Source organism: Gorilla gorilla, chromosome 11 (genome assembly GCF_029281585.2).
Source record: "Gorilla gorilla gorilla isolate KB3781 chromosome 11, NHGRI_mGorGor1-v2.1_pri, whole genome shotgun sequence".
Lineage (NCBI taxonomy): Eukaryota > Metazoa > Chordata > Mammalia > Primates > Hominidae > Gorilla > Gorilla gorilla.
The window spans coordinates 72,222,771-72,247,098 of NC_073235.2; the positions used below are offsets into that span (position 1 = coordinate 72,222,771).

Here is a 24,328-nt window from a genome sequence, read left to right on the forward strand (position 1 = left end):
TGGCGAGCTTTAATCTCTGACTTATAGAATAATATCAGTCTTTCTTGGGTTAGTTGAGCCAATGCTCTTACTTGTATTCTTTCTCCATCGCTTATAATGGAAAAAGCCCTAGTTTATTATCCTTCTGTCTTGTATTAATTTTATCTGGGATTGAGCTCTGTGGCACAGAAACGTATTCTCAAATAAACTGCTATCTTTTAAATGGTAATAATACTCCCTCAAACAGTAATAGGCTAATTTCTGTTTTGGGACCAGATCAGTGGTCTTTCAAATCTAATAAGTTTGAAAAACTATGTACTCACTTCCATATTTTTAAATCGATATTGGAAACTTTTCATCACAAGTTTAAATATTTGCCAAGGTTGTAATTTCTAACATGTTATAAATAATGAATGTTAAATAATACTTTTAAATCTATTTAGTAAAAACTAAATATAGCCGTTCCAAACCACTGTCATTCATTTAAAAATACATAAAGAAGTTGTTCTTTAAAAGTGGGAAATTTTTGGCTTCCTAGTACTTACCATGGTCTGTGTTCTTACACTGACTGTATAGAAACAGGAGGCAGAGTAAACCGACCCCACATATACCTCAGCCCAGGCCCTGTGCTGGGTCTGTATTGTGAATCAGGAGACATGGAGTTCAGAAAAAAAAACTGTTGGAAGTTTTTATTTTCTCATTTTTAAAATTTAGTTCTCAGTCTTCTTTCTTCTTGAGTTCGTACTTCCATTCTACTTCTCTTAGAGAAGGTTGTCCCACTGAAAATACAGGCAGTCCTCACTTTGCAGAATAATACGGGACCTTCAAAATAACTGTACCAGTTGAAAATGTATAATGTGATCTAAATAATCAATGGGAAAAATTATGATTGTCCTATGACCTTTACATTTTTTTGTCACAACATTATGAACTCTCTTACTATTCATTAAAATGTATAGGGAAATAAAGAACATGGTAAGACTGATATTTACTTAGTATACTGCAATTTAAAATATTAGAAACATTGATAAAGTGTTGTGTTTCTTTGTAAACACTTAACAATAGTAGTTTGCTTAGTTTCTTGCCTTCTTGTCATAAAACTTATGATTTGGCGTACTCATCTTTCTACGCCTTGGTGGACTGTCATAGTTTTACGTTTGGATCAACTTCCAATGTGTTATCCTTTGCATTTTCGATGTGGTGAAATATCTCCAAGAGTTCCTTTAATGTGAAGTTTTTTGCCGGGATCACTTCCTTTGAGACATAAGGTGACTCACTTATGTCATGAGTTCACCTGCACTAAGTTCCCTGGCTGCATATCTGAATTCTCTCCAATGGTGGTAGTGTAAACATTCCCATGGTCAGCTATTTCCTCTATAACCTCATTGTGTTCATTTCACTTTTTTTTTGTTGATTTTTTTAGACGGAGTTTTGCTCTTGTCACCCAGGCCGAAGTGCAATGGCACAATCTTGGCTCACTGCAACCTCCGCCTCCCAGGTTCAAGTGATTCTCCTGCCTCAGTCTCCGAGTAGCTGGGATTACAGGCACCCACCACTACGCCTGGCTAGTTTTTGTATTTTTAGTAGACACAGGGTTTCACCATATTGGCCAGGCTGGTCTCGAACTCCTGACCTCAGGTGATCCGCCTACCTTGGCCTCCCAAAGTGCTGGAATTACAGGCATAAGCCACCATGCCCAGCCATTTCACATTTTGTTTGCGGTATTGTCACTTTTTATTTCCATGCCATACTTTCATCTTTGTTGGTCAATACCCTTTCTCAATCACCCATTTTTGTAAAATGTCACATGGGTTTTTTACTAGCAGACCAGGAGACAATGCAACTGCAAGCCTTACTGTCTGTATGTGAACTGACAGATGCACAGAGATCAATCACTGACAGACTTTGAAAGAAGATACATGATTGGTCACTGATCAGGATGCGCATTTGTTAATGTAGTAATTCATGGACCTGAGGAGCTAGCAGCAAATTTGTATTTTATGCAGTTACTCAGAGTTAATTTACTTCAGTAACTGGAATTTGAAACCTTGTTCTCAGGGGACAGGTGTTATTTAACTAAACCGTGGTAACTAAAATTCATACATATTGGAACCATTCAAAGAAAGGATTTTTGGCCAGGCCAAAAAAAAGAAAGACTTTTCTGTATGGTTTTATACTGAATATCTTTTATTAATCTCTTAACCTTCTCTGTGACAAAAATGTATATAAATTACAATTTGTATGTCCTTGATTGTTTTATATCCTTGGTTATTTTACAAATCCTGGTCTAATTAATATTATAATTATTAGTATAATTAATTAAACATAAATATGTTTAAATCAAAAGTAAAAAATTATTAAAAATTTTTTCAATCTGATGAATAGGGCTACTTTCATTTAGAGTATGAAGTCAAGTAGTGCTTACTGCTGGAATGAGACAGTATTTAGGTTCAATAATGTTCCTGCTTAACATTTCTATAGACATAATCGCTGAGAAAACATGTTCACAGAGACAAATAGGTAAGAATGAGATAAATTTTATCATAGTGGCCGGGCGCGATGGCTCATGCCTGTAATCCCAGCACTTCAGGAGGCTGAGGCAGGTGGATCACCTGAGGTCAGGAGTTCAAGACCAGCCTAGCCAACATGGCAAAACCCCATCTCTACTAAAAATACAAAAATGAACTGGGCGTGGTAGCATGCACCTATAGTCCAGCTAATCAGGAGGCTGAGGGAGGAGAATCGCTTGAACCTGGGAGGCAGCAGTTGCAGTGAGCCAAGATCACACCATTGCACTCCAGTCTGGGTGACAGAGTAAGACTCCGTCTCAAAAAAAAAAAAAAAAAACATGAAAAACCTTTATTATAGTAATGCCATTCATTTTGTCATTCCCTCCAAATTATTTGCCAAAAATCCTCTTTCACTTTTGCTGGAGACCAGGAATTGGAAACCTGTGACTTGCAAAAGCATTTTTACCTAGTTATTAGAATGTTCACTTTCTTGTTTTACAGGAAACATACCAAAAAAGGTTTTACCAAGACACATCGGCTGCAGGGCAGCCACAGATACCTGTGTTGGTTGTGTACTATACAACTCCTGAGAGCAGTGTTTACACTGTACTCTACTTAAGTTGCATGAGCTGGAATTGTGCAGTGCACAATTTGCAAAGCTGTATGTGGTAGCCTTATACATTTTACCTACTATTGTTTTTTATTTTGAGACAGAGTCTCACTCTGTCGCCCAGGCTGGAGTGCAATGGCGCAATCTCGGCTTACTGTAACCTCCGCCTCCCAGGTTCAAGAGATTCTCTTGCCTCAGCCTCCTGAGTGGCTGGGATTATAAGCGTATACCACCACACCTGGCTAATTTTTGTATTTTTAGTAGAGATGGGGTTTCACCATGTTGGTCAGGATGGTCTTGAACTCCTGACCTCATGATCTGCCTGCCTCGGTCTCCCAAAGTGCTGGGATTACAGGCGTGAGCCAATGGGCCTGGCCTTTTTTTTTTTTTTAACTTGGCAGCAACTTGTTTAATCCAGTATGTAAATGAAGTATACAAAATGTTCTATCTATGCCCATCATCTACACACATTGTTAATGATATCACAGCATATCAAACATTTAATGGCATGGCTGTACTTAGTGGAAAGATGTACTAATAAGGTAAAAATTATAAATAAAATCATTATTTTTAGAACTCGGAGTCCTTTGAAAGCTGAAGTGTGATGTCAATAAGTCATCTAACTCCACGCCAAGCTTAGTATCTGCCAAATCATTTATGTCTCATTTCCATGGCAGCACTTTATTTCTTTAAGACTTGGAACCACAGATGGCACATCTGTTTTCTTGAACGGTATCATTAATTTATTTGATTTATGAATGCTAATTATATGTTTCTGAATGCATCAAATCTATCAGCATTTGCAATGGTCTCTTTGATAAGCACACGGTAAAGAGGAACTATGCCAGGCAATACCCTTCAGGACCTGCTCTTTTGGCAAAGTGAAGCAGTATAATAGTCTAATATGTAATATACACCGATATACAATTTTAAGTAGTAATTCACAACAAGGGAACATCAGGAAATGAAAGCAAGAGTTTTAATTGGTTCATGCAGCCATCTGAAATAACTGCATAAATGAGAATATAGTGAATTCTATTATTCACGAATCATTTATATTACATGTAGTTATGATTCCAGAAGCCCTTACTCCAAGTTAGATGGAGCCTATATTTTTTTATACATCAAACTTGGCAAACAGTAATTATAGCTGCAAAAACAGCCATCTCTACACTTCAGTGACAAAAATGGAGAGAAGTCTCCTTCAATCAGTCACAATTGTGTCCTTGAATGGCAACAGTGACAACAGCATCACTATCAGTTATGAAGGGCAAGCTATAATTACTATTAACTATGAAGTTCATAATTTCTGAAGAAATGTTAAGAAGATGCTAATTTCCAAATTAAGGTTGTGATGCAGAATTAAGTGTAAATATTCTTTCATTATAGTAGCTAACATTTATATATCAAGTCCTAAGTGCTTCATTATTAATTTGTCTTTCCAATAACCTTAGGTTAGGTTGAGAAAGTATCCATGTTGTCTGTGTTTTACAGATCTGAAGACGAAGGATCAGAGAAGTTTAGTAATTTGTGAGAGGCTATATGTTGGATAAGCGGCAGAGATGAGCCTTAAGCCTGAAACTAAATCTCATATGCTTTCCTTTTCTAACTATACTGTTTACCAGATGTTGGGATGTTAAACTTTCATCCTTCTTCCTTTTGGGTCCAACACATTCTCTTATTTGTCCATAAGAATCACCTGCTGCTCTTGATTAGAATGCAGATCCCTAGGTCTCCACCCCACAGACGTCTGTGCGTGGGGTGTGGTAGTTGTGGGGGCTGCATAACCAGCATCTTACATAATTCAATTAAGATGATCTGACTTGTGGAATTAAACTAAAACCCACCCACAGGAGAACCAACAGATGCTATTTATTCAGAGTTTGCTGTAGAAGGGAGTCCCACTCCCCATCACTTGACTTTGTCAGAGGCTCAAAGGTGGGGCAGACGAGTGGGAAAGCTTTATAGAAGTGAAGAAAAGCCCCCGGTATTCTCTGATTGGAAGTTGTTGGCATGGGAAAGCTGCAGGTGGGCTACTAGAAGCGGGGGTATTTTATGTGATTGGTTTGCAGAACATATTTGGCTTTCTCTGGTTGGTGCAGAGGTGGAACTAGGGGTAAAAATAGGGAAGTTGCACTTTGGAAGACCCAGGCAGGAGGATCGCTTGAGTCCAGGAGTTTGAGACCAGCCTGGGCAACATAGTGAGACCCTGTCATGAAAAAAAATTTAAAAATTTTCAAAAATTGCACATCTGTAGTCGTAGGTACTTGGGAGGTTGAGGCAGAGGATCTCTTGAGACCAGGAGATCGAGGCTGCAGTGAGCTAAGATCGTGCGACTACATTCCAGGCTGGGCAACATAGCAAGACCCTGTCTCAAAAAAGAAAAAAAATAGGGAAATTGCCAGTCGTTGACTACTTCCTGACTGTTCTGGTTCAGCTGCTACCAAGGTTGTGGTCTGGCTTCCTGGGCTTCTTATGTGGTTCAGAGTTCTGTTGTCACATACTATCTGGCCATTCATGTATATTGCGTACTCTGGGAAACACGTGGTCTTCTGGTGGTGGTGAAGGTCCCTGTGAGCTAGGGACCATCTGTCAACACTCTTATCACTACTAGTGTCTATCCCTATCAGGCACTAGAAGCACTTAATACAATCTTGCGAATGAATGAATGAATGATATACAAAAATATTTGATACTGGCTTTAGCTGGAACAAGAAAATGAACTTTGTGTACCACATAGACATCTGTGACTAGAGTGGCCGTCACCAGAAAGGCTGCTCCTTCCAGCTACTATGCTCTAAATACAATAACCTCAATCTTAGCACGACTGGGCTTCGCCTGGACTTCGCCTTGACTTCGCCTTGGCCCCGGCTGCCCAAAGTTTCTCTCAAAGCTTCAGCTTAACCCCTGATGTGCTCACCAGCACCAAGGCGTCCTCCTGAGTGCTTTGCTGGGGGTGGGATGGCGTTTGTGGGAAAGGCCGGCTACTTCTGGCATTTCAAAGGCGCCTCCAATCCCTGACCTTTAGTTGTGCCCCATTCTCTCCACTCTTTCCCCCTTCTCTGCTCTCACAATTGAGTCTGGGCTGGTGAAGCCTACTGAGGGAGGGGAGTGTACACACATGCACACGCGCGCGCGCGCGCACACACACACACTCATATATGGTGTTATTAATAATTCAGGACTCAGAGTTTATCTAAGAGAAGACGCTCGACCGGGTGTGAGAGAGCGCGCGGGACAGAGAGCGAGCCAAGGAAGGGGAAGGCGGCGGCGCGCGCTGTCTCCTGGGGAAGCAGTCCCACCTGCTGTGGGGGGCGCCGCTGGGGAGGGGCCGAGCCGCGCGCACGCCCGCACGCCCCGCCCCGCTCGCCGCGCGGCCCGGCGACGGGGGAGTTCCCGCGAGTGGCCTCGCGCCCAGACTGTGCGGGGGGCTGTTCGGGTGGAGGCGGGGGAGCCGCCGGGACACCAAAATAGGAGCTGCTTGTGGGGTGGAGCGGCACTAGCTGGCGGCCTCCGAGCGCCTCTTCCAAAGATGGTCAGAGGGGCCGGAGGCGTCCCCGCTCCCGCTCGCTGCTAGCCCGCGGGCCAGCGCCGCGTCCCGAGCCCCGGCGGGAGGTAGGTGCGGTGCGGACCCGCAGCCCGAGGCCGGCCTGCGGGGAGCGAGCGGGGCCGGGCGCGGGGAGCGGGGCCGGGCGCGGGCAGCGAGGCCGCGCGGGAGAGGAGCGCAGACAATGGCCGCGCGGGCGCCGGGCCGGGCCGAACGCATTGCGCTGGGGCTGCCTGCGGCGTCCTTCCCACACCTGCGCGGAGCGCCGGGCAGAGGGACGCGGGCACCGGGCCCGCGGGCGGCACGCGGCGCCCTCGAGTCCAGCCCCGCTCCTGGCCCCGGGGCGGGGCGGTCTCCGGGCGGGGACGTGGGCCGGGGCCCAGGCGCGGGGCGCGCGGAAACCTCTGCGGCGGGCGCGGGGGAGGGGGCGCGGGCTGCAAGGGCTGCGCCGAGCTGCCTTCCTTTCTCTCCTTCCTTAAGCGAAAGGGCTCAGGATTTCCCTTTTCCAAGACCTCTTCTTGTCCGTTTATATTTCCATCATCCCTTTCTTGGCATTTCGATGTGATTTGAAAGGGAGACGAGCTTGGGGAAAAGGTTGAATTGGGGCCGAGCCGAGACAGCTGAGGTCCGGCCTCGAGTGGGGTGACCCTCGGACACTTGCCTTGCCTAGTGTGGGATCTCATCTCCGAACGCCAGGCCAGGGTAGATTGCGGTGAATGGAATAGCAAATCAGTACTCTCAAAAGGACTACTGAAAAATCGAGGAGCCTCATTTCAAGCTCCGAGCTACCCTGAATTTAAATTGACCACCATATAAATGATCAAACAGTCCATCCACATTTTGCATTTATTATTTAGATGCTGAACTTAGTCCAGTTTTGGAGCATATCCGATGCTAGTCAAGTTATTTAGCGTTGATTATTTGAGAGAATGTGCAACATTGAAAACACATTTGTTATTTCATATTTATTGCAGCCATGGCTCTAAAAGGACAAGAAGATTATATTTATCTTTTCAAGGATTCAACACATCCAGTGGATTTTCTGGATGCATTCAGAACATTTTACTTGGATGGATTATTTACTGATATTACTCTTCAGTGTCCTTCAGGCATAATTTTCCATTGTCACCGCGCCGTTTTAGCTGCTTGCAGCAATTATTTTAAGGCAATGTTCACAGCTGACATGAAAGAAAAATTTAAAAATAAAATAAAACTCTCTGGCATCCACCATGATATTCTGGAAGGCCTTGTAAATTATGCATACACTTCCCAAATTGAAATAACTAAAAGAAATGTTCAAAGCCTGCTTGAGGCAGCGGATCTGCTACAGTTCCTTTCAGTAAAGAAGGCTTGTGAGCGGTTTTTGGTAAGGCACTTGGATATTGATAATTGTATTGGAATGCACTCCTTTGCAGAATTTCATGTGTGTCCAGAACTAGAGAAGGAATCTCGAAGAATTCTTTGTTCAAAGTTTAAGGAAGTGTGGCAACAAGAAGAATTTCTGGAAATCAGCCTTGAAAAGTTTCTCTTTATCTTGTCCAGAAAGAATCTCAGTGTTTGGAAAGAAGAAGCTATCATAGAGCCAGTTATTAAGTGGACTGCTCATGACGTAGAAAATCGAATTGAATGCCTCTATAATCTACTGAGCTATATCAACATTGACATAGATCTAGTGTACTTAAAAACAGCCTTAGGCCTTCAAAGAAGCTGCCTGCTCACCGAAAATAAGATCCGCTCCCTAATATACAATGCCTTGAATCCCATGCATAGAGAGATTTCCCAGAGGTCCACAGCCACAATGTATATAATTGGAGGCTATTACTGGCATCCTTTATCAGAGGTTCACATATGGGATCCTTTGACAAATGTTTGGATTCAGGGAGCAGAAATACCAGATTATACCAGGGAGAGCTATGGTGTTACATGTTTAGGACCCAACATTTATGTAACTGGGGGCTACAGGACGGATAACATAGAAGCTCTTGACACAGTGTGGATCTATAACAGTGAAAGTGATGAATGGACAGAAGGTTTGCCAATGCTCAATGCCAGGTATTACCACTGTGCAGTCACCTTGGGTGGCTGTGTCTATGCTTTAGGTGGTTACAGAAAAGGGGCTCCAGCAGAAGAGGCTGAGTTCTATGATCCTTTAAAAGAGAAATGGATTCCTATTGCAAACATGATTAAAGGTAAGTGGAGATTATGTTTATTTTGTATTTTTTAGATGTCTGGGGCTAGGCCAGCAGTCTCACTTCTCTTGAATTTATCACTTTGGGATGCTATCTAGGAACTATAGTGAATTATACAAATAATGCTACACAGAATGTTCCAGATAAAAACAGTATAGCATAGTTCCCAACTTGTCTGAGAGTTATGAGAATTTATATTCAAATCAAGGGCTAGATGAAGAGACAAATCTGGACAGTTTTTCATTTTTTCATGTTCTTAAAATTGAACCCTTTAAAATTCTGCTATTCAACTTTTTCCTCTCAAAATACGCTGATCAGCTCTCAAGAGGTCCTTCATTAAAACCTTGGAAGGTTTGGTCCCTACAGGATGTAACAAAGTACATTCTTCCAGGAACTAGAGACAACGTCTGCTTTTGCAATTCAGTCCTCTCTGAGAGGGGCATACACCATACTCTCCCTCATGTGGCCCACAGAACCCGGCACACCCCTGGGTCTCAATATCTGTCTGATAAACACTATTTTCTGCTGTGTTTGGCGATTTGTTTGCCTTGCTCTCCTTCTCTCCCACTGGAAAAAAAGTTAAACGGGAATCTTATTTCATTGTATTTATTCATTGGTGCTGAGGAGTTGTACAAAAACAACTGGTGGGTCGTTACCAAATTTGTATCATTTTGTCCCAAATGTTTCTTCCCAGGCTTTTCTGTTTCTTTTTTAATGCTGGTGAGAGTGTGGGAATTTGACCTGGTCTGGAAATCTGACCTGGTATGATCCTTGGATGACGGGCAGGAAGCTGAGAGGCAGAACAGTCTTGGGATCAGGCACGCTGCCTCTGAAGCTAAACTGCCTGCATCCAGATCCCTGCTTCCCTCTTACTTGCTGATGAGCTCTGGCAAATTGTTTAATCACCCTGTGCCCCCAGTTTGTCATCTGTATAATGGGGATGACAATATTACCTAGTCTCGGATCATTGAGAGGATTAAATTAATCTATGCTTGTGAAGTGCCTAGAACAGTGTCTGACACAGAGTAAGCATGCTATAAATGTTACGCATGATTGTCCTGAATGTCGGTATTGAAGGACATGTCAGCCCTTATAGAGCAGAAATTGATTTCATGTGAAGTCGTGACCACTGTCACACCAGGGTGGGAGAAGGTAGCAGAAAGCCCGGTGCTGTTGCTCCCCTGGTTTTTGTCTTTGCCTGAGTCTCACCACTACTTGCCGATTCCAGGAGGGCTCTGAATGTCCTGACCCCTCTTCTGCAAAAGAAATAAGAAAAGTCCATATATTTAAGCAGCTATTGTAAACTAGCATACATTTCTGATTCTGTTTTTTAAGGATGATATAACAGTTTCAATGGTTTTGTGGTTCAGAGTATATTTCTTTTTCTTTTTCTTTTTCTTTTTTTTTTTTTTTGAGATGGAGTCTCACTCTGTCTCCCAGGCTGGAATGCAGTGGCGTGATCTTGGCTCACTGCAACCTCTGCCTCCCGGGTTCAAGCAATTCTCCTTCCTCAGCCTCCTGAGTAGCTGGGATTACAGGCATGTGCCACCACACCTAGGTAATTTTTGTATTTTTAGTAGAGACGAGGTTTCACCATGTTGGCCAGGCTGGTCTTGAACTCCTGACCTCAAGTGATCCCCCCACCTTGGCCTCCCAGAGTGCTGGGATTACAAGGGTGGGTTCAGAGTATATTTCTTTGAGAATGAAAGCTTATTACTTTACTGAAATTTTAAAAATTTATATTTAGAACAGTGCTTGTTGAAAAAAAATGTGCTGCGATGGTGTATCTACTGTGAAACAAAAGCCATATGCATGCTTGCGTTAACCTTGAGTGGAGTAGGAGACCCTCATACCTCAAAGTCCTCCCTCACCTGCTAACTGGGTCTGAAATTCCAGTTTTATACTTTGAACTCAAAGCTTTGATTCTTGTTTATATCTAGTCATCCCAGGGAGAGGTAACACTGCCAGTTATGTGCAGTTTTGACTACTACTTGTTTTGGTGGGTGGGCTCATACAGAACTTTTTTTAAACAATTTTTAAAATTTTATTTTTAATTTTTAAAACTAGAAATGGGGGGTTCTCACTATGTTGCCCAGGCTGGTCTTGAACCCCTGGCCTCAAGTGATTCTCCCACCTTGGCCTCCCAAAGTGCGGGGATTATAGGTGTGAACCACCTCACCCAGGCATACTGAACTTTTAGATTCCCATTTTTTGGTAGAAAGGATAACATTTTTTTCAATTCGTTTTATTTTGTAGCCTTGAAGTGAAATAGCAGCTTTCTCTGGTAATAAACTTAATTTGGGTACAGTCAAATTTAAAATTTATTACCTTTTTTTGGTCCTGGACCCAAATTAAGTTCACTAATGTACAGAGAATAAATAAATACTTGGCTGTTTAGGAACTCCTGAATCTTTATTTTTTTCCATCATAACTGCTCTACTTATAAATCCACTTTTATTTTGGAATAGAAAGGAACAAGAAGATTGAACTGTATCATGCAAAATGGTGCTAGGTAAAAGTTAGTGGAAAGACAAAACCAACATTTTCAACTAAAATGATCCTCATCATCTTTCTTCCTTTTTTCATCTTCGCTCCAAACCTATTTCCTCCCCCTCCTCCCCTCCCCCCTCCTCCCCCTCCTCCCCCTCCTCCCCCTCCTCCCCTTGCTCCCCTCCCCTTCCCCTCCCCCATCCCCTCTCCCTCCTGCCTTCTTCTTCTTCCTCCTCCTCCTTCCCCTCCCTCTCCTTCCCCTCCTCGACTTCCCCCACCCCTCCTTGTTTTGGCATCAGTGATTCCAGTTTTTCCAGCTCAGGACCTCAAAATCGGTTTGGTTTGCCTCTGTGTCAGTCAGTCATCAAGACCTGTGTGTTTTACCTGTCTCTTTCCTCTATGCTCTACCCAAAGCCCCTTCAAAATCAGGCCCTCAAGACCGCCCACCCTGGCCAGTAACTATATCTTTCTGGTACCTGTTCTTCCTTTGTTAGTTGCTCTATTCCTCTGTTTAAAAACCTTTAAAATCTGGCTGAATTAAATCCAGATTCTTTGTTGGGCATCAGTATCCTTTGCTACATGGCTTCAACTTACCATGCCAGCCTTAAAGTCCCATGCAACAACCCTCAATGTGCCACCTGCCCTGGTCAAACTGGACTACTTAACATTGTCCAGTAAGCCTTTGCACTGGCTTTTCCCTCTGTCTAGAATGGCCTCCTCTCACCTATACTTGCCAACTTCCTACCATCACCCAGGTCAAATTCCACCACCACCTGCTGTGATTTCCCTCGTCAAATGCAGTGTTTTCTTGCCCTGACCATGCCCAGCAGTTCATCTGTCCCTTTTTTCATGGTGTTTCTTCCATTTTATATCTAGTGTTCTAATTACAGCCATGTGCCACTTAACAATGGGGATATGTTCTGAGAAATGTGTGCTTAGGCAATTTTGTCATGTGAACGTTATACTTAAACAACAGGCTATACCATACTAATCGTACAGCCTAATACACACCTAGGCTGTGTGGTATAGCCTGTTACTCCTAGGCTTCAGACCTGTACAGCATGTTACTATACTGAATATTCTAAGCAGTATAACACAATGGTAAGTCTTTGTGTATCTAAACATAGAAAAGGTACAGTAAAAATACAGCATAAAAGATAAAAATGGTAGACCTATTTAGGGCACTTACCATGAATGGAGCTTGCAGGACTGGAAGTTGTTCTGGTTGAGTCAGTGAGTAAGTGGGGAGGGATTGTGAAGGCCTAGGACATTACTGTACACTACTGTAGACGTTTTACTTTTTTTGAGACAGGGTCTTGCTCTGACACGTATGCTGGACTGCGGTGATGTAAACATAGCTCACTGCAGCCTTGACCTCCTGAGATCAAGCAATCCTCCCACCTCCGCCTCCCGAGTAGCTGGGACTACAGGCACATGCTATCACACGTGGCTACTTTTTTATTTTTTGTAGAGATGTGGTCTCACTTTGTAGTCCAAGCTGGTCTCAAACTCCTCCTGGGCTCAAGTGATCCCCTGCCTCAGCCTCCTAAACTGCTGGAATTACAGGCATTACCGTAGACTTTATATAGCTTATAAAAATACTTTCTTTTTATCCTTATTCTATAAGCTTTTTTTTTTTTTTTTGAGACGGAGTCTCGCTGTGTCACCCAGGCTGGAGTGCAGTGGCACTGTCTTGGCTCACTGCAAGCTCCGCCTCCTGGGTTCACGCCATTCTCCTGCCTCAGCCTCCCGAGTAGCTAGGACTACAGGCGCCCGCCACCACGCCCCGCTAATTTTTTGTATTTTTAGTAGAGACGGGGTTTCACCGTGTTAGCCAGGATGGTCTCAATCTCCTGACCTCGTGATCCATCCGCCTTGGCCTCCCAAAGTGCTGGGATTACAGGCATAAGCCACTGCGCCCGGCCTCTATAAGCTTTTTTATATTATATATATATAACTTATTTATTGATTTTTTTACTTGTTAAACTTTTTTGTTAAAAAGTAAGACACAGACATACACATTAGTCGAGGCCTATACAGGGTCAGGATCATCAATGTCAGAGTCATCAATATTACTGTCTTCCACCTCCACATCTTGTCCCACTTGCAGGCTTTCAAGGGCAATAACAGGCATAGAGCTATCCTCTCCTATGATAATAATGCCTTCTTCTGGAATACCTCTTGAAGGACCTGCCAGAGGCGTAGATTTATTTACACCAGCATCACCAGAAACACATGAGAATGCTTTATGCCATGTCTTTAAAACGGCTACCACGGTATCACTAGGTGATAGGACATTTTCCACTCCATTATAATTTTATGGAGATCATTGTGCATGGTGCATGGCTGTGTTTGTGTGCACGTCTCACCCTCTCTTAAGAGCACGAAGAGCCTTCCTTTTTTATTCTTTTGTCCCTTATAGCACTTAGCACAGTACCTTGCATTTTACCATCAGTAATAACAAAAACAACAATAAATTTAGCCCAGTGTTCACTGCAAAAAAGAACAAAAGATCAATCTAAAGATGTGATTTTAATTAATACATAGGTGTGGGAAATGCTACTGCCTGTGTCTTACATGATGTTATCTACGTCATTGGTGGCCACTGTGGCTACAGAGGAAGCTGCACCTATGACAAAGTTCAGAGCTACAATTCCGATATCAACGAATGGAGCCTCATCACCTCCAGTCCACATCCAGGTAACAAAAATACTGTCTCAAATAGTGTATGTTGTGATGTAGTTTAGTAGCATAAAGGATGGCTAAAAATGGACTGGAAATAGAAAATGCTGATTTTATTGTAGACTACGCATGGGTAGAATTAAAAGTCTCAAAATATTCATATATGTCCATCCAACAATAATCACAATGAGATTCTGATTGGGTCACATCTACAAATATTTTCCCTGATGTCTTTATACAATGCACATTATAAGTCTATGTAGTCAAAAATATTAGCGTCTTTAAAATTTTTTTCCTTTATGTGCCATCTTTCATTTATGACATTAATTATATAAAATACAATGTTCATAAGTAGTTGAAAAGCACCATTCTATCAAATAGTCAGAAAGGGTACCCAGTGATTGAAGTTCAGCTAGAGATTGTTTCCTGTTTTAGAAGCGTGTTCTTTCTAGGTTTCACTTACTATTAAGCACTCACTCCTACAATGTGCAGAGCCATATGTTGGCCTTACCTTAACACTCATACAGGGAACATGCTGTCTGCCCATAAGGAATGGTCTACCTTCTTGGATGTCTTCTGTTCTTTGACTTGTGTCTTTGTGAAGAGCTCAGAGGGAAGCACAAGTTTTAGTCTGTTTCAGTTATGCCATAGGTTTAAGTTGTTTTCATTAGGAAAGATTCATATCATTGTACCACCATGTTACCTTGAATCATTTTCCATAGAGCATCAGGCTTCCATGTGGGTCAGTGGAGGGGGTAGTTGAAATTCACAAGCTGGAACCATCTGAGAGGACTAGTAATACCATAGATCAGGCACTGGCTAAGCACTTCATATGTGTATTACCTCAGATTCTCACTACAAGTCTGTGAGCAGGTATTGTTTGTCACCATTTTACATATTTGGAAATGGAGGCTTAGAAACAATAAGTAACTTTTCCAAGGTCACAGTTTCACAGTTTGAAAGTGGTAGACCAGGGTTCAAAATCTGGCGGTCTGATTCCATAACTTGTGCTGTAGCCCCTAAACAATCTGTCTCTCCTTAAGGGAGCAGACTCTCCTGCTTTCAACCAAGGCAGCTACTTCCAGCCCATACATCATCTATCCCATATGATGGTTCAGCTGAAGCACACCTAAATCTGGTGCTGCATCTCCATATGCCCAGGCTTTGCATGAGAAGGAACTTTAGCCCCAGGCTTCCCTGGCTGCAAAGACACCATGGAATGGGTAAACTTCTCCCTCCTAGTAGCCCAAATGGACCATCCCAGACTCCCCACCACTTTCTGCTGTGATCAATGAAGTTATAATGGAAAGGAATAGTAACAACTCATAGTGAGAAATAGCTAGCATTTATTCAGTCAGTGTGTGGCAGGCACAAACTATTCCAGTAATTTTACATGTATAATCTGTTTAAACCTCAGAATAATTCCATGAGCTAGGTACTGTTTTTATCATATTTTATAGGACACTGAGGTACAAAGAGATTATATAAATTGCCCAAGGTTAGCCAGCTAGTGCTTATTAGAACTGAGGTTCAAACCTAGACAGACTGGCTTGAACTTCACTATTATCTCACCTGAACCTCATGTTACCCTTAGAAGTTAGATGTTACTCTGCCTATTTTGTGGATAAGCTTATCTTTACAAAGAAAATCCGATACATGAAAAGTCAGAATTCACAAATTAGAGGGCAGTTATTTATATTATAAATTTAATGTATATGTCATTAAGAGGTTCCCTCAAAAATAAGTTTTCCATAGCAGATTTCATATAGCTTATTAACTACATGAAAAAGAGTCTGAGAGACAGTGTCACTTTGGACTTAATCCAAAGTATTAATAAGTCATGGCAAATTGAAAATCCAAAATAAATGTTAAATTATAGTATAAATCAATGGTAACATAATATGCATCCACATGTAGTTTTGATTTACGTTGAACTTTTTCCTGATGAAACATAAAAAACAGATTTTAAATCAGTACCTTGCATGATGTATTCTGTTTAGCTTTCACAGTCCTTAAAATATTTTTGAACTGGCTTGTTACCAATATTTAAAATTTAAGAGAATTTCAAGTAAAAATCATTATTTCTGTCCTTTAGAAGAAATGGGAAGACCTAGCAGCCTTGGATGTATTCCTTCTAGGCAGCAGTCACGGGAGCCGGGGGGCAGCTGTTCCCCTAAATGAGGCTTGTGTGCTCCGTTTCACCACAGTCCTTCCAATTCTCCTCACGTCACTGACCTAGGGGGCCTGTGCTGTTGTTTTTCTTGCTCCCGGCTGGCTTTGCTCAGCTAGTCTGTTAAATCCTTAAGCTCTTGAAGGCTGTGCATCTGCATCCACTGAATTATAGCAAGGTTTGTTTCTTACGGATTTTAGCAGTACCTTCTGAGGAGTTAAAATGTCATCCTTGAGTTGACTTCATAGAGATACATTGCTTACACTGAGAAGAAATGACTACTATTTTTTTTAAAGATAATATAAGTATTATATTTTATCTTAACCCCTTTAATGGGGTAGTTTGTATAATTGGAAAACACGGGACTATAGTTACATTGAATTCAAGGTGACATTTATTGAGACCCTACATTGGAAAAGGTAGGATTCTGATAATTATGTAAGATGATTAAGTGCTAGTCTTTACTGCCGTAGGAGCTCAGAATCCAGGAGCAAATATACATACATAATGGAAATACAGGACAGTCTCTGCTAAGTTCTGTAAAAACAAGTGCTATTGAAATTGAGAATAAAAAGAGTGTAAGTCTAATTAAGGGAAATCTGACTATCTTAGAATGCTTCCAACAGTAGGTGGTTATGAACTGGGCCTTAAAGAATGGCCCCAAATAAGGAAGGTAGTTTTTGAGGGAGGGTTTTTCTGGCAAGAAGTCAGCCCAGTGGAGGAAGGTGGAAAGGAAAGTTTCAGGTGTATTCCATTACCTGGAAGTAGACATGAATGAATGGAATGTAAGAGGGTAGAATGGGAGATCGGATGGGAGAGCTCAGTTGGAGAGCATGTCATGGAGAGCCTTGAATGGCAGTCTGGGTAATTTTTTTTTTTTTTTTTGAGATGGAGTCTTGCTGTGTTGCCCAGGCTGGAGTGCAGTGGTGTGATCTCGGCTAACTGCAACATCTGCATCCCAGGTTCAAGCTATTCTCCTGCCTCAACCTCCCAAGTAGCTGAGATTACAGGCGCCGCTACTTTGCCCGGCTAATTTTTCATATTTTTAGTAGAGATGGGGTTTCACCATGTTAGCCAGGCTGGTCTCAAACTCCTGACCTTGTGATTCGCCTTCCTCAGCCTCCCAAAGTGCTGGGATTACAGGCGTGAGCCGCCACACCCAGCTCAGTCTGGGTAATTTTTAAAATGCAGAATCATAAAGGTTTTCGAGCAAGAGAATGATGTGTGATCAGCTCTAGGTTTTTTTTTTTTTGTTTTTTAAAGACAGTCTCGCTCTGTTGCTTAGGCTGGAGTGCAGTGGCACAATCTTGGGTTCAGCGATTCTTGTGTCTCAGCCTCCCAGGTAGCTGGGATTACAGGCATGCGCCATCACGCCTGGCTAATTTTTGTATTTTTTTTTTAGTGGGGACAGGGTTTCACCATGTTGGCCAGGCTGGTCTTGAACTCCTGGCCTAAAGTCATCCACCCGCCTCAGCCTCCCAAAGCACTGGGATTACAGGCCTGAGCCACTGCACCTGGCCCAGCTCTGGTTTTAAGAAGAGAACTCCTGGCTGGGCGCGGTGGCTCACGCCTGTAGTTCCTGCACTTTGGGAGGCCGAGGTGGGTGGATCATGAGGTCAAGAGATCGAGACCATTCTGGCTAACATGGTGAAACCCCATCTCTACTAAAAATACAAAAAAATTAGCCGGGCTTGGTGGTGGGCACCTGTAGTCCCAGCTACTCGGGAGGCTGAGCCAGGAGAATGGCGTGAACCCGGGAGGCAGAGCTTGCAGTGAGCCGAAGGTCGTGCCACTGCACTCCAGCCTGGGTGACAGAGTGAGACTCCGTCTCAAAAAAAAAAAGAAAAAAAAAAAAGGGAAGAGAACTCCTTTTAGGTAGATTGGGAGAAAGACAGCAAGGGGATCTACTAACACTATTGTGTTTAACCAAGGGAGAAATGCTGAAAGCCTGAAGAAGTGGTAGGAGTAGAAAAGAGGGGCCGATGTGAGGAATGTCGTAGATTCAACAGCTGATTGCTTCCTTGGCTGACAGCATACAGGAGATGAAGGAGAGAAAGGAGTTGACAGTCGTCTCAGGGTCTCTGGCTGGTTGTCTGAGAGAATGAGGTATACTGAAGGAGAAGCTGATAGGAAGGGAGAAGAGGGGAGATGATGAGCTCGATTTTATAGTTTAGAGCGAAAGAATCATTGGATAACCCAAAAGAGCTGTCCAGCAGGCAAAGGGAAATGTGGGTTTGCAGCTGAGGAGAAGGGAGGTAGCTGAATGTAGAGATCTGGGGATTGTTTGCTTGGATGGTGGCTCTGGGTATGGGGATGAATAAGATGCCTTGGTAGGGTGGGACCAGCAATACAGCTATGGGCAGAAACCTAGGAAACGGGCAGAGTTGAGGGATAAGCTGGGAGCAAAAGTGTGTGAAGAGCCGAGAGGAAGCAGTACGTGATAAAGAAGGACCTGTGGAGAGCTGTGTCAAGTGGGGAGAGAACTTTCCTGGCCCTGCCATTTATTTACCTGCCTTGCCATCGGCAAGTAGATTAAGCTCTTGGGCCTTACTTTCCAGTGAAATCAGGAAGTTAGACTACATAAACTTTACAGGCTCTTCAATGAGAAAAGATCTTAGGAAAAAAAATTGAAATCAATTCAAATGGATATTGTGGTTTTCTCTGAATCCCTCTAGCTGTTTGTTCATATCACTCATCTAACACTGAATACAGACTGCTGTGTGTTGATGTTTTATACTTGTGTGTAAACTTTTGAGCCGTGACAGATGGTGTCACTCCCATTCTTGATTATTCATTTGTTCACTCATTCATGTCCAACATATCTGCTGTGTGCATCCTACATGCTGCTATATACTCAGTGCTAGGAGCACAGTGAGCAAGGCACAGTCCCAGAGCCTCAGTGGCTTAGAGGGGTTAACTAACAAGAAAAAAAGCAATTACAGCTCAGGAAGAAAAAGTTCCTATCCACAACAATAGAACATGTGTTGTATTTGAGTAAAAGAGAAAAAATGATTAGGAATCACTTTACTTAAATATTTTTACTGCTATAGGAAGACAGATGGCTTTCTTAACATATGAATCAAAAATTGGGGTGTTTTGATAAACTTCAAGTAATTTAAGAAAAGCCTAGTGAGTGATGTTGAATCACTTTTACCAACTGATAAAATATTTGAACTATCATTTTCACAATAACCATTAGTTGAATGATTCATATAATTGATATAAGCAGTGTTTCACAAGTACTTGAAACAAGTAAATCCTATAAAAATTCAACATATAAATAACTGGAAAGTAAAAAATGAGTTTTTAACAAGTAGGATATTTTCTTGGATGTCAGTAACGAGAAAAATATGTAGAAGCGAAGCAAAAATGCAATCTTCTAAGACTTTCCTTAGCTGTCAAAACCTAGGGAGGGCCGGGCATGGTGGCTCACGCCTGTAATCTCAGTGCATTATTTGAGTCCAGGAGTTCAAGACTAGCACCTGGGCAACATGGCAAAACCCCATCTCTATTAAAAATACAAAAATTAGCCAGGCATGGTGGTGCGCACCTGTAATCTCAGCTACAGTGCACACCTGTAATCCTGGCTACTTGGGTGGCTGAAGCATAAGAATCACTTGAACCCGGGAAGCAGAGGTTGCAGTGAGCTGAGATTGCGCCACTGCACTCCAGCCTGGGAGACAGAGCGAGACTCTGTCTCTAAAAAAAAAAAAAAAAAAAAAAACTGAGGGAGAACTTTACTGATAAGAAGTTGTCTTCCACTCCTAAAGAGGAAATCACTTTTTTTTTTTTTTTTTTTTTTTTTAAGAGACAGGGTCTCACCGTGTTGCCCAGACTAGCCTTGAACTCCTGGGCTCAAGCAATCCTCCAGCCTCAGCCTCCCCAGTAGCTAGGATTACAGGTGTGCACCACCACACTCATCTGGAAATCACATTTCTGATTGTATTATTCTTTCTAAAGAGGGGCTTGCTTATAAGCTTTCCTTCTATGTTATAATGTGAGGACACATTGGGACACAAGCATACAAAGTACAATTCATTCATTATTCAACACATATTTATTGAATTCTCACAAGGTGCCAGACAGTTGCCATTCTCCAATTAGGAATAGGTTAGTGAGCAGGACACAGTTCCTGTGCTGCCAGAAGGGAGAGAGAGAGACGATAAGAAACACACCTGGCTCACACCTGTAAGCCCTGCACTTTGAGAGGCTGAGGCAGAGGAGGATCTCTTGAGGCCAGAAGTTGTAGACCAGCCTGGGCAACAAAGGGAGACCCCATCTCTACAAAAATACAAAAATTAGCCAGTTGTGGTGATGTGTACCTATAGTCCCAGCTTCTTGAGAGGCTGAGATGGGAGGATTACTTGAGCCCAGGAATTTGAGGCTATATTGAGCTATGATTGTGCCATTGCACTCCAACCTGGGTGACAGAGCAAGACCCTGTCTCTAGAAAAGAAAAGAAAAGAAACATTCCAGATAATGAGAAGTGCTATGGAGAGAATTAAAATAGGATGATGTGGTAGAGACGCCTGCCTGGCCACTTCAGGCTGGGTGGTCAGGGAATGCCCTTTGAAGAGGTGAGAGTAAGATAAGACCGGAATGACAGGAAGGACGCAGCTGTGCAGAGACCTGGGGAGAGGAGAGACTTCAAGGCAGAAGGAACAGCTCAGCGATAGTGCGCTAAATCTTTCCTTGCTTTAATTTGAATGCACTGACAAATCCTCCTCTTCCTTTGGGGCTCCAGTGAAAGGTTTTTAAGTGTAATTTTATGACTGATATTCCCAGAGAGTGAACTGACAGGCTAGGAGTGATGATAAAAGCGGGTGTGTGGAAGAAAACAGGGCAGAGACCAGGATGAGGCAAATGAGATGCTTCAGGCACAAAATGTAAGGCCATGCAGTGCAAATGACTCACAGAGTTCTGCCTCCCTGCATTTTGTACCCTAAGCACTTCGCTAGCCTCACTCTTGTCACAGCCCTGGGAAGAAGGGAGAAGAAGTAGAGTTGTGAGATATCCTGGTGCTTTGAAGATCCAGCAGGTTTGGGTGTAGAGGGGGAGATAAAATGGAAAACATTAAAACAGCCTAGGAGGAGGACCCCCCCCACCATATACATACTTCCAGCCCCAGGACCCGGATCCCACACAGCAGCCCTCCGCCTGGGGACACGCTTCGCGGCTTCTCAGGATGATAGACTGTCATGCCCCACGAGTCTGGGTACGTTTCTTTAGCTTCTTGAGTTCATAACTGGACTGGCAGTGTGAGAAGCACACAAGGCCACCCTGTGTGGCACCTGTGACAGGAGGCATGCCAGATTGCCTGCCATTGGTTAAGGAGACAGCTGCCAAGACCTGAAGGGACACCACTGCTTATCGAGTGTGTCTTTTTATAAGGATTCTACTGCTACCATCTTTTACAGATAGGTGTCAAGTAAAAGTTGTCTGTGTTGGGAAATTCCCAGAAAGGTGATCTGTTGGGTGAGTTCCTCCCTGGCCTCCTACAGAGCCAGCTAAGGACAAGCTGAAGGATAATGGCAGCATGGCAGGAACAGGCGATCTGAATTAGGTGACAGGGAATGATTTTCAGCCTCAGCGTTGCAGTATTGTGTGCCTGAATCAAAATGCCACCACTCCCCTATTTTTTGTGTGCTAAATTTTAAAGGATTATTACATTACCACACTGTGGAATCTCTTTTGTTTGTTATCCTTTAAAAAATTGCTGTTTTCTTTTTTTCTTTTTAAAAGAATATGGATTGTGCTCAGTTCCGTTTGAAAATAAGCTCTATCTAGTCGGTGGACAAACTACAATCACAGAATGCTATGACCCTGAACAAAATGAATGGAGAGAGATAGCTCCCATGATGGAAAGGAGGATGGAGTGCGGTGCCGTCATCATGAACGGATGTATTTATGTCACTGGAGGATACTCCTACTCAAAGGGAACGTATCTTCAGAGCATTGAGAAATATGATCCAGATCTTAATAAGTGGGAAATAGTGGGTAATCTTCCCAGTGCCATGCGGTCTCATGGGTGTGTTTGTGTGTATAATGTCTGACTGAATCTGCAGAAATGACCAAGCAATCACTTTTTTGGAGTATAGTTTTTTAAAAAAAAAAGAATGCAGGGTTTGAAGTTCCTTACCTGATAATTGTGTCTGGCACATGATAGGGGATCAGTAAATTGTAATTCCTAACCCTACTGTACTCCCAAATATGGTGATTCATGGTCAAGAAAAATCTTATATATATATATACACACACACATATATGTGTTTATATATATGTATATATGTATACATATATATGTGTGTGTATATATATACATATATACATATATATGTGTGTATATATATACATATATACATATATATGTGTGTATATATATATACATATATACATATATATGTATACATATATACACAGTTGAATCAGTGGGATTAATACCTATAATCTCTGGTTTTCAAAGGTAATATGGAATATTTGACACTTGGTAAAAGCTGAACTACCTTTGTAGTGAATCTTTTCCTCTTGGTAGCATCAACACTGGGGATAAATCAGAACCATTCTGTGGAATGAAATGTTTCTCAAGAGCCTATAATATAGTAGATAGTGCATATTAAGATGTCTGGCTGGGCATGGTGGCTCATGCCTGTAATCCCAGCACTTTGGGAGGCTGAGGCGGGAGGATCACTTGAGCCTAGAAGTTGGAGACTAACCTGGCGAGACCCTGTCTCAAAAAAAAAAAAAAAAATCCATTTAGCTAGCAGGAATTTGACATTTAAAGAGGGAATCTTCTCTACCTCTACAAAATCAACACTTAACGCTTTTTTCACCTTCAGAATTATTTAGAATGTGGATTTACTTTGTCTAGTTTTTTCCTTTATAGTGTAATTTATTGTTACTCTCTATTTACTGACTACCAGAGATATACAAAATACTGTGCAAAAGATTGTTACTGTTCAAAGAGCTTACAAACTAAATTTAAAAGAATGGCAAGTCTGAAAAATAAATGAGAAGATAGTCAAATATTTGTTTATGCTAAGAACTGTTTTTAATTTTCAGCTTTGATGTAAATTGCTAGCTTAGGTGTCTTTAGTTCAAGCATGTTAGGAAATCCTCTTTATTCTTAAATATAGATACATGTCTGCATATATGATTGAATTTTAGAGCCAGAAAGCATGTAGAGCAGTTGTGATTAGTAGAAAATACATTGACAAGAAGATATTTGCATTTATTTCCCGAAGCTGCCAGTAACTAGATTTTGTGACTTAAGTCATTTAACCTCTCCTTGATTAGAGCTTCCTGAGCCATGCACACTGGCACTGCAAATCACAGACAGGCCTAGATACAGATCCCCTCACCCCTTGCTACATCCAAAGGTGGCCTGGGTGGCTGGAGCCTCTGGGCCAGAACCACCTTTGTCCATTTTCCTCAGTGTGCCTACAGCATCGCTTTCCATGTGTGCCATAACTTGGGAATAGTTGGGATGTGTTGCTTAACTCCTTTACACCATTAGTTATCTGTGAGACCATCTATTCCACACTCTTCATTTTTTAAAAAGAGACAATAATTATTTTTAACTTACTGAAGTTTAAAACTACCTAGCATTTCTGATTAAAAAAAAATTTAGAAGGAAAATTTTAATGCATTTATTTCAGATGGCGTTTTAAATAGATACAACCCTTTGGAAACACAATATGGTACTACATAGCAAGGGCTGTAAAAATGACCATATCCTTTGCCGCATAAATTCTACTTCTATACTTTTAACCTTAAAAATAATTCAGAAAAAAGATAAATGCATGAAGACATTTATGTCTGCATTCTTTATAATAACAAAAATTGGGGAAAAAAACTCCATGTCAAGAAAGTGGGATAAGAAAAATAGTAAAGTATTATACTGCCATTAAAATAATTATTTGGAAGACTGTAGAAACGTGGACATGTTTGATACGGTAAGTAAAATGAGCACAATACAAAATCGTATGCATACTATGATTGTGACTTTGTAAAATCTTTATGCATGTGGAAGGTAATCTGCAAAACAAATTCATTGTGTTAGTGTAGCGGGATATGGAATGACTTTATTTATTTAAATCTTTTCTTTAATATTACTTTGTATTTTCAATAAAAATAAATCACTGTACATAGTAA

At 42.0% G+C, this 24,328-nt stretch overlaps 1 protein-coding gene and 1 non-coding gene across 2 annotated transcripts; both read left to right on the forward strand.

The window, feature by feature from the left end:
* Window positions 1-507: 507 nt before the first annotated feature.
* Window positions 508-639, forward strand: LOC115933867 (small nucleolar RNA SNORA51). The gene has a single exon (XR_004069712.1). It is a non-coding gene; the product is annotated as a small nucleolar RNA SNORA51 (small nucleolar RNA).
* A 5,811-nt stretch (window positions 640-6,450) lies between these two features.
* Window positions 6,451-24,328, forward strand: KLHL23 (kelch like family member 23). The gene is made up of 4 exons (XM_004032760.4): window positions 6,451-6,714; window positions 7,621-8,835; window positions 13,873-14,025; window positions 21,920-24,328. The coding sequence occupies exons 2-4, from the start codon at window positions 7,623-7,625 to the stop codon at window positions 22,228-22,230; spliced, it is 1,677 nt and encodes a 558-aa protein (XP_004032808.1). The 5' UTR covers window positions 6,451-6,714; window positions 7,621-7,622; the 3' UTR covers window positions 22,231-24,328.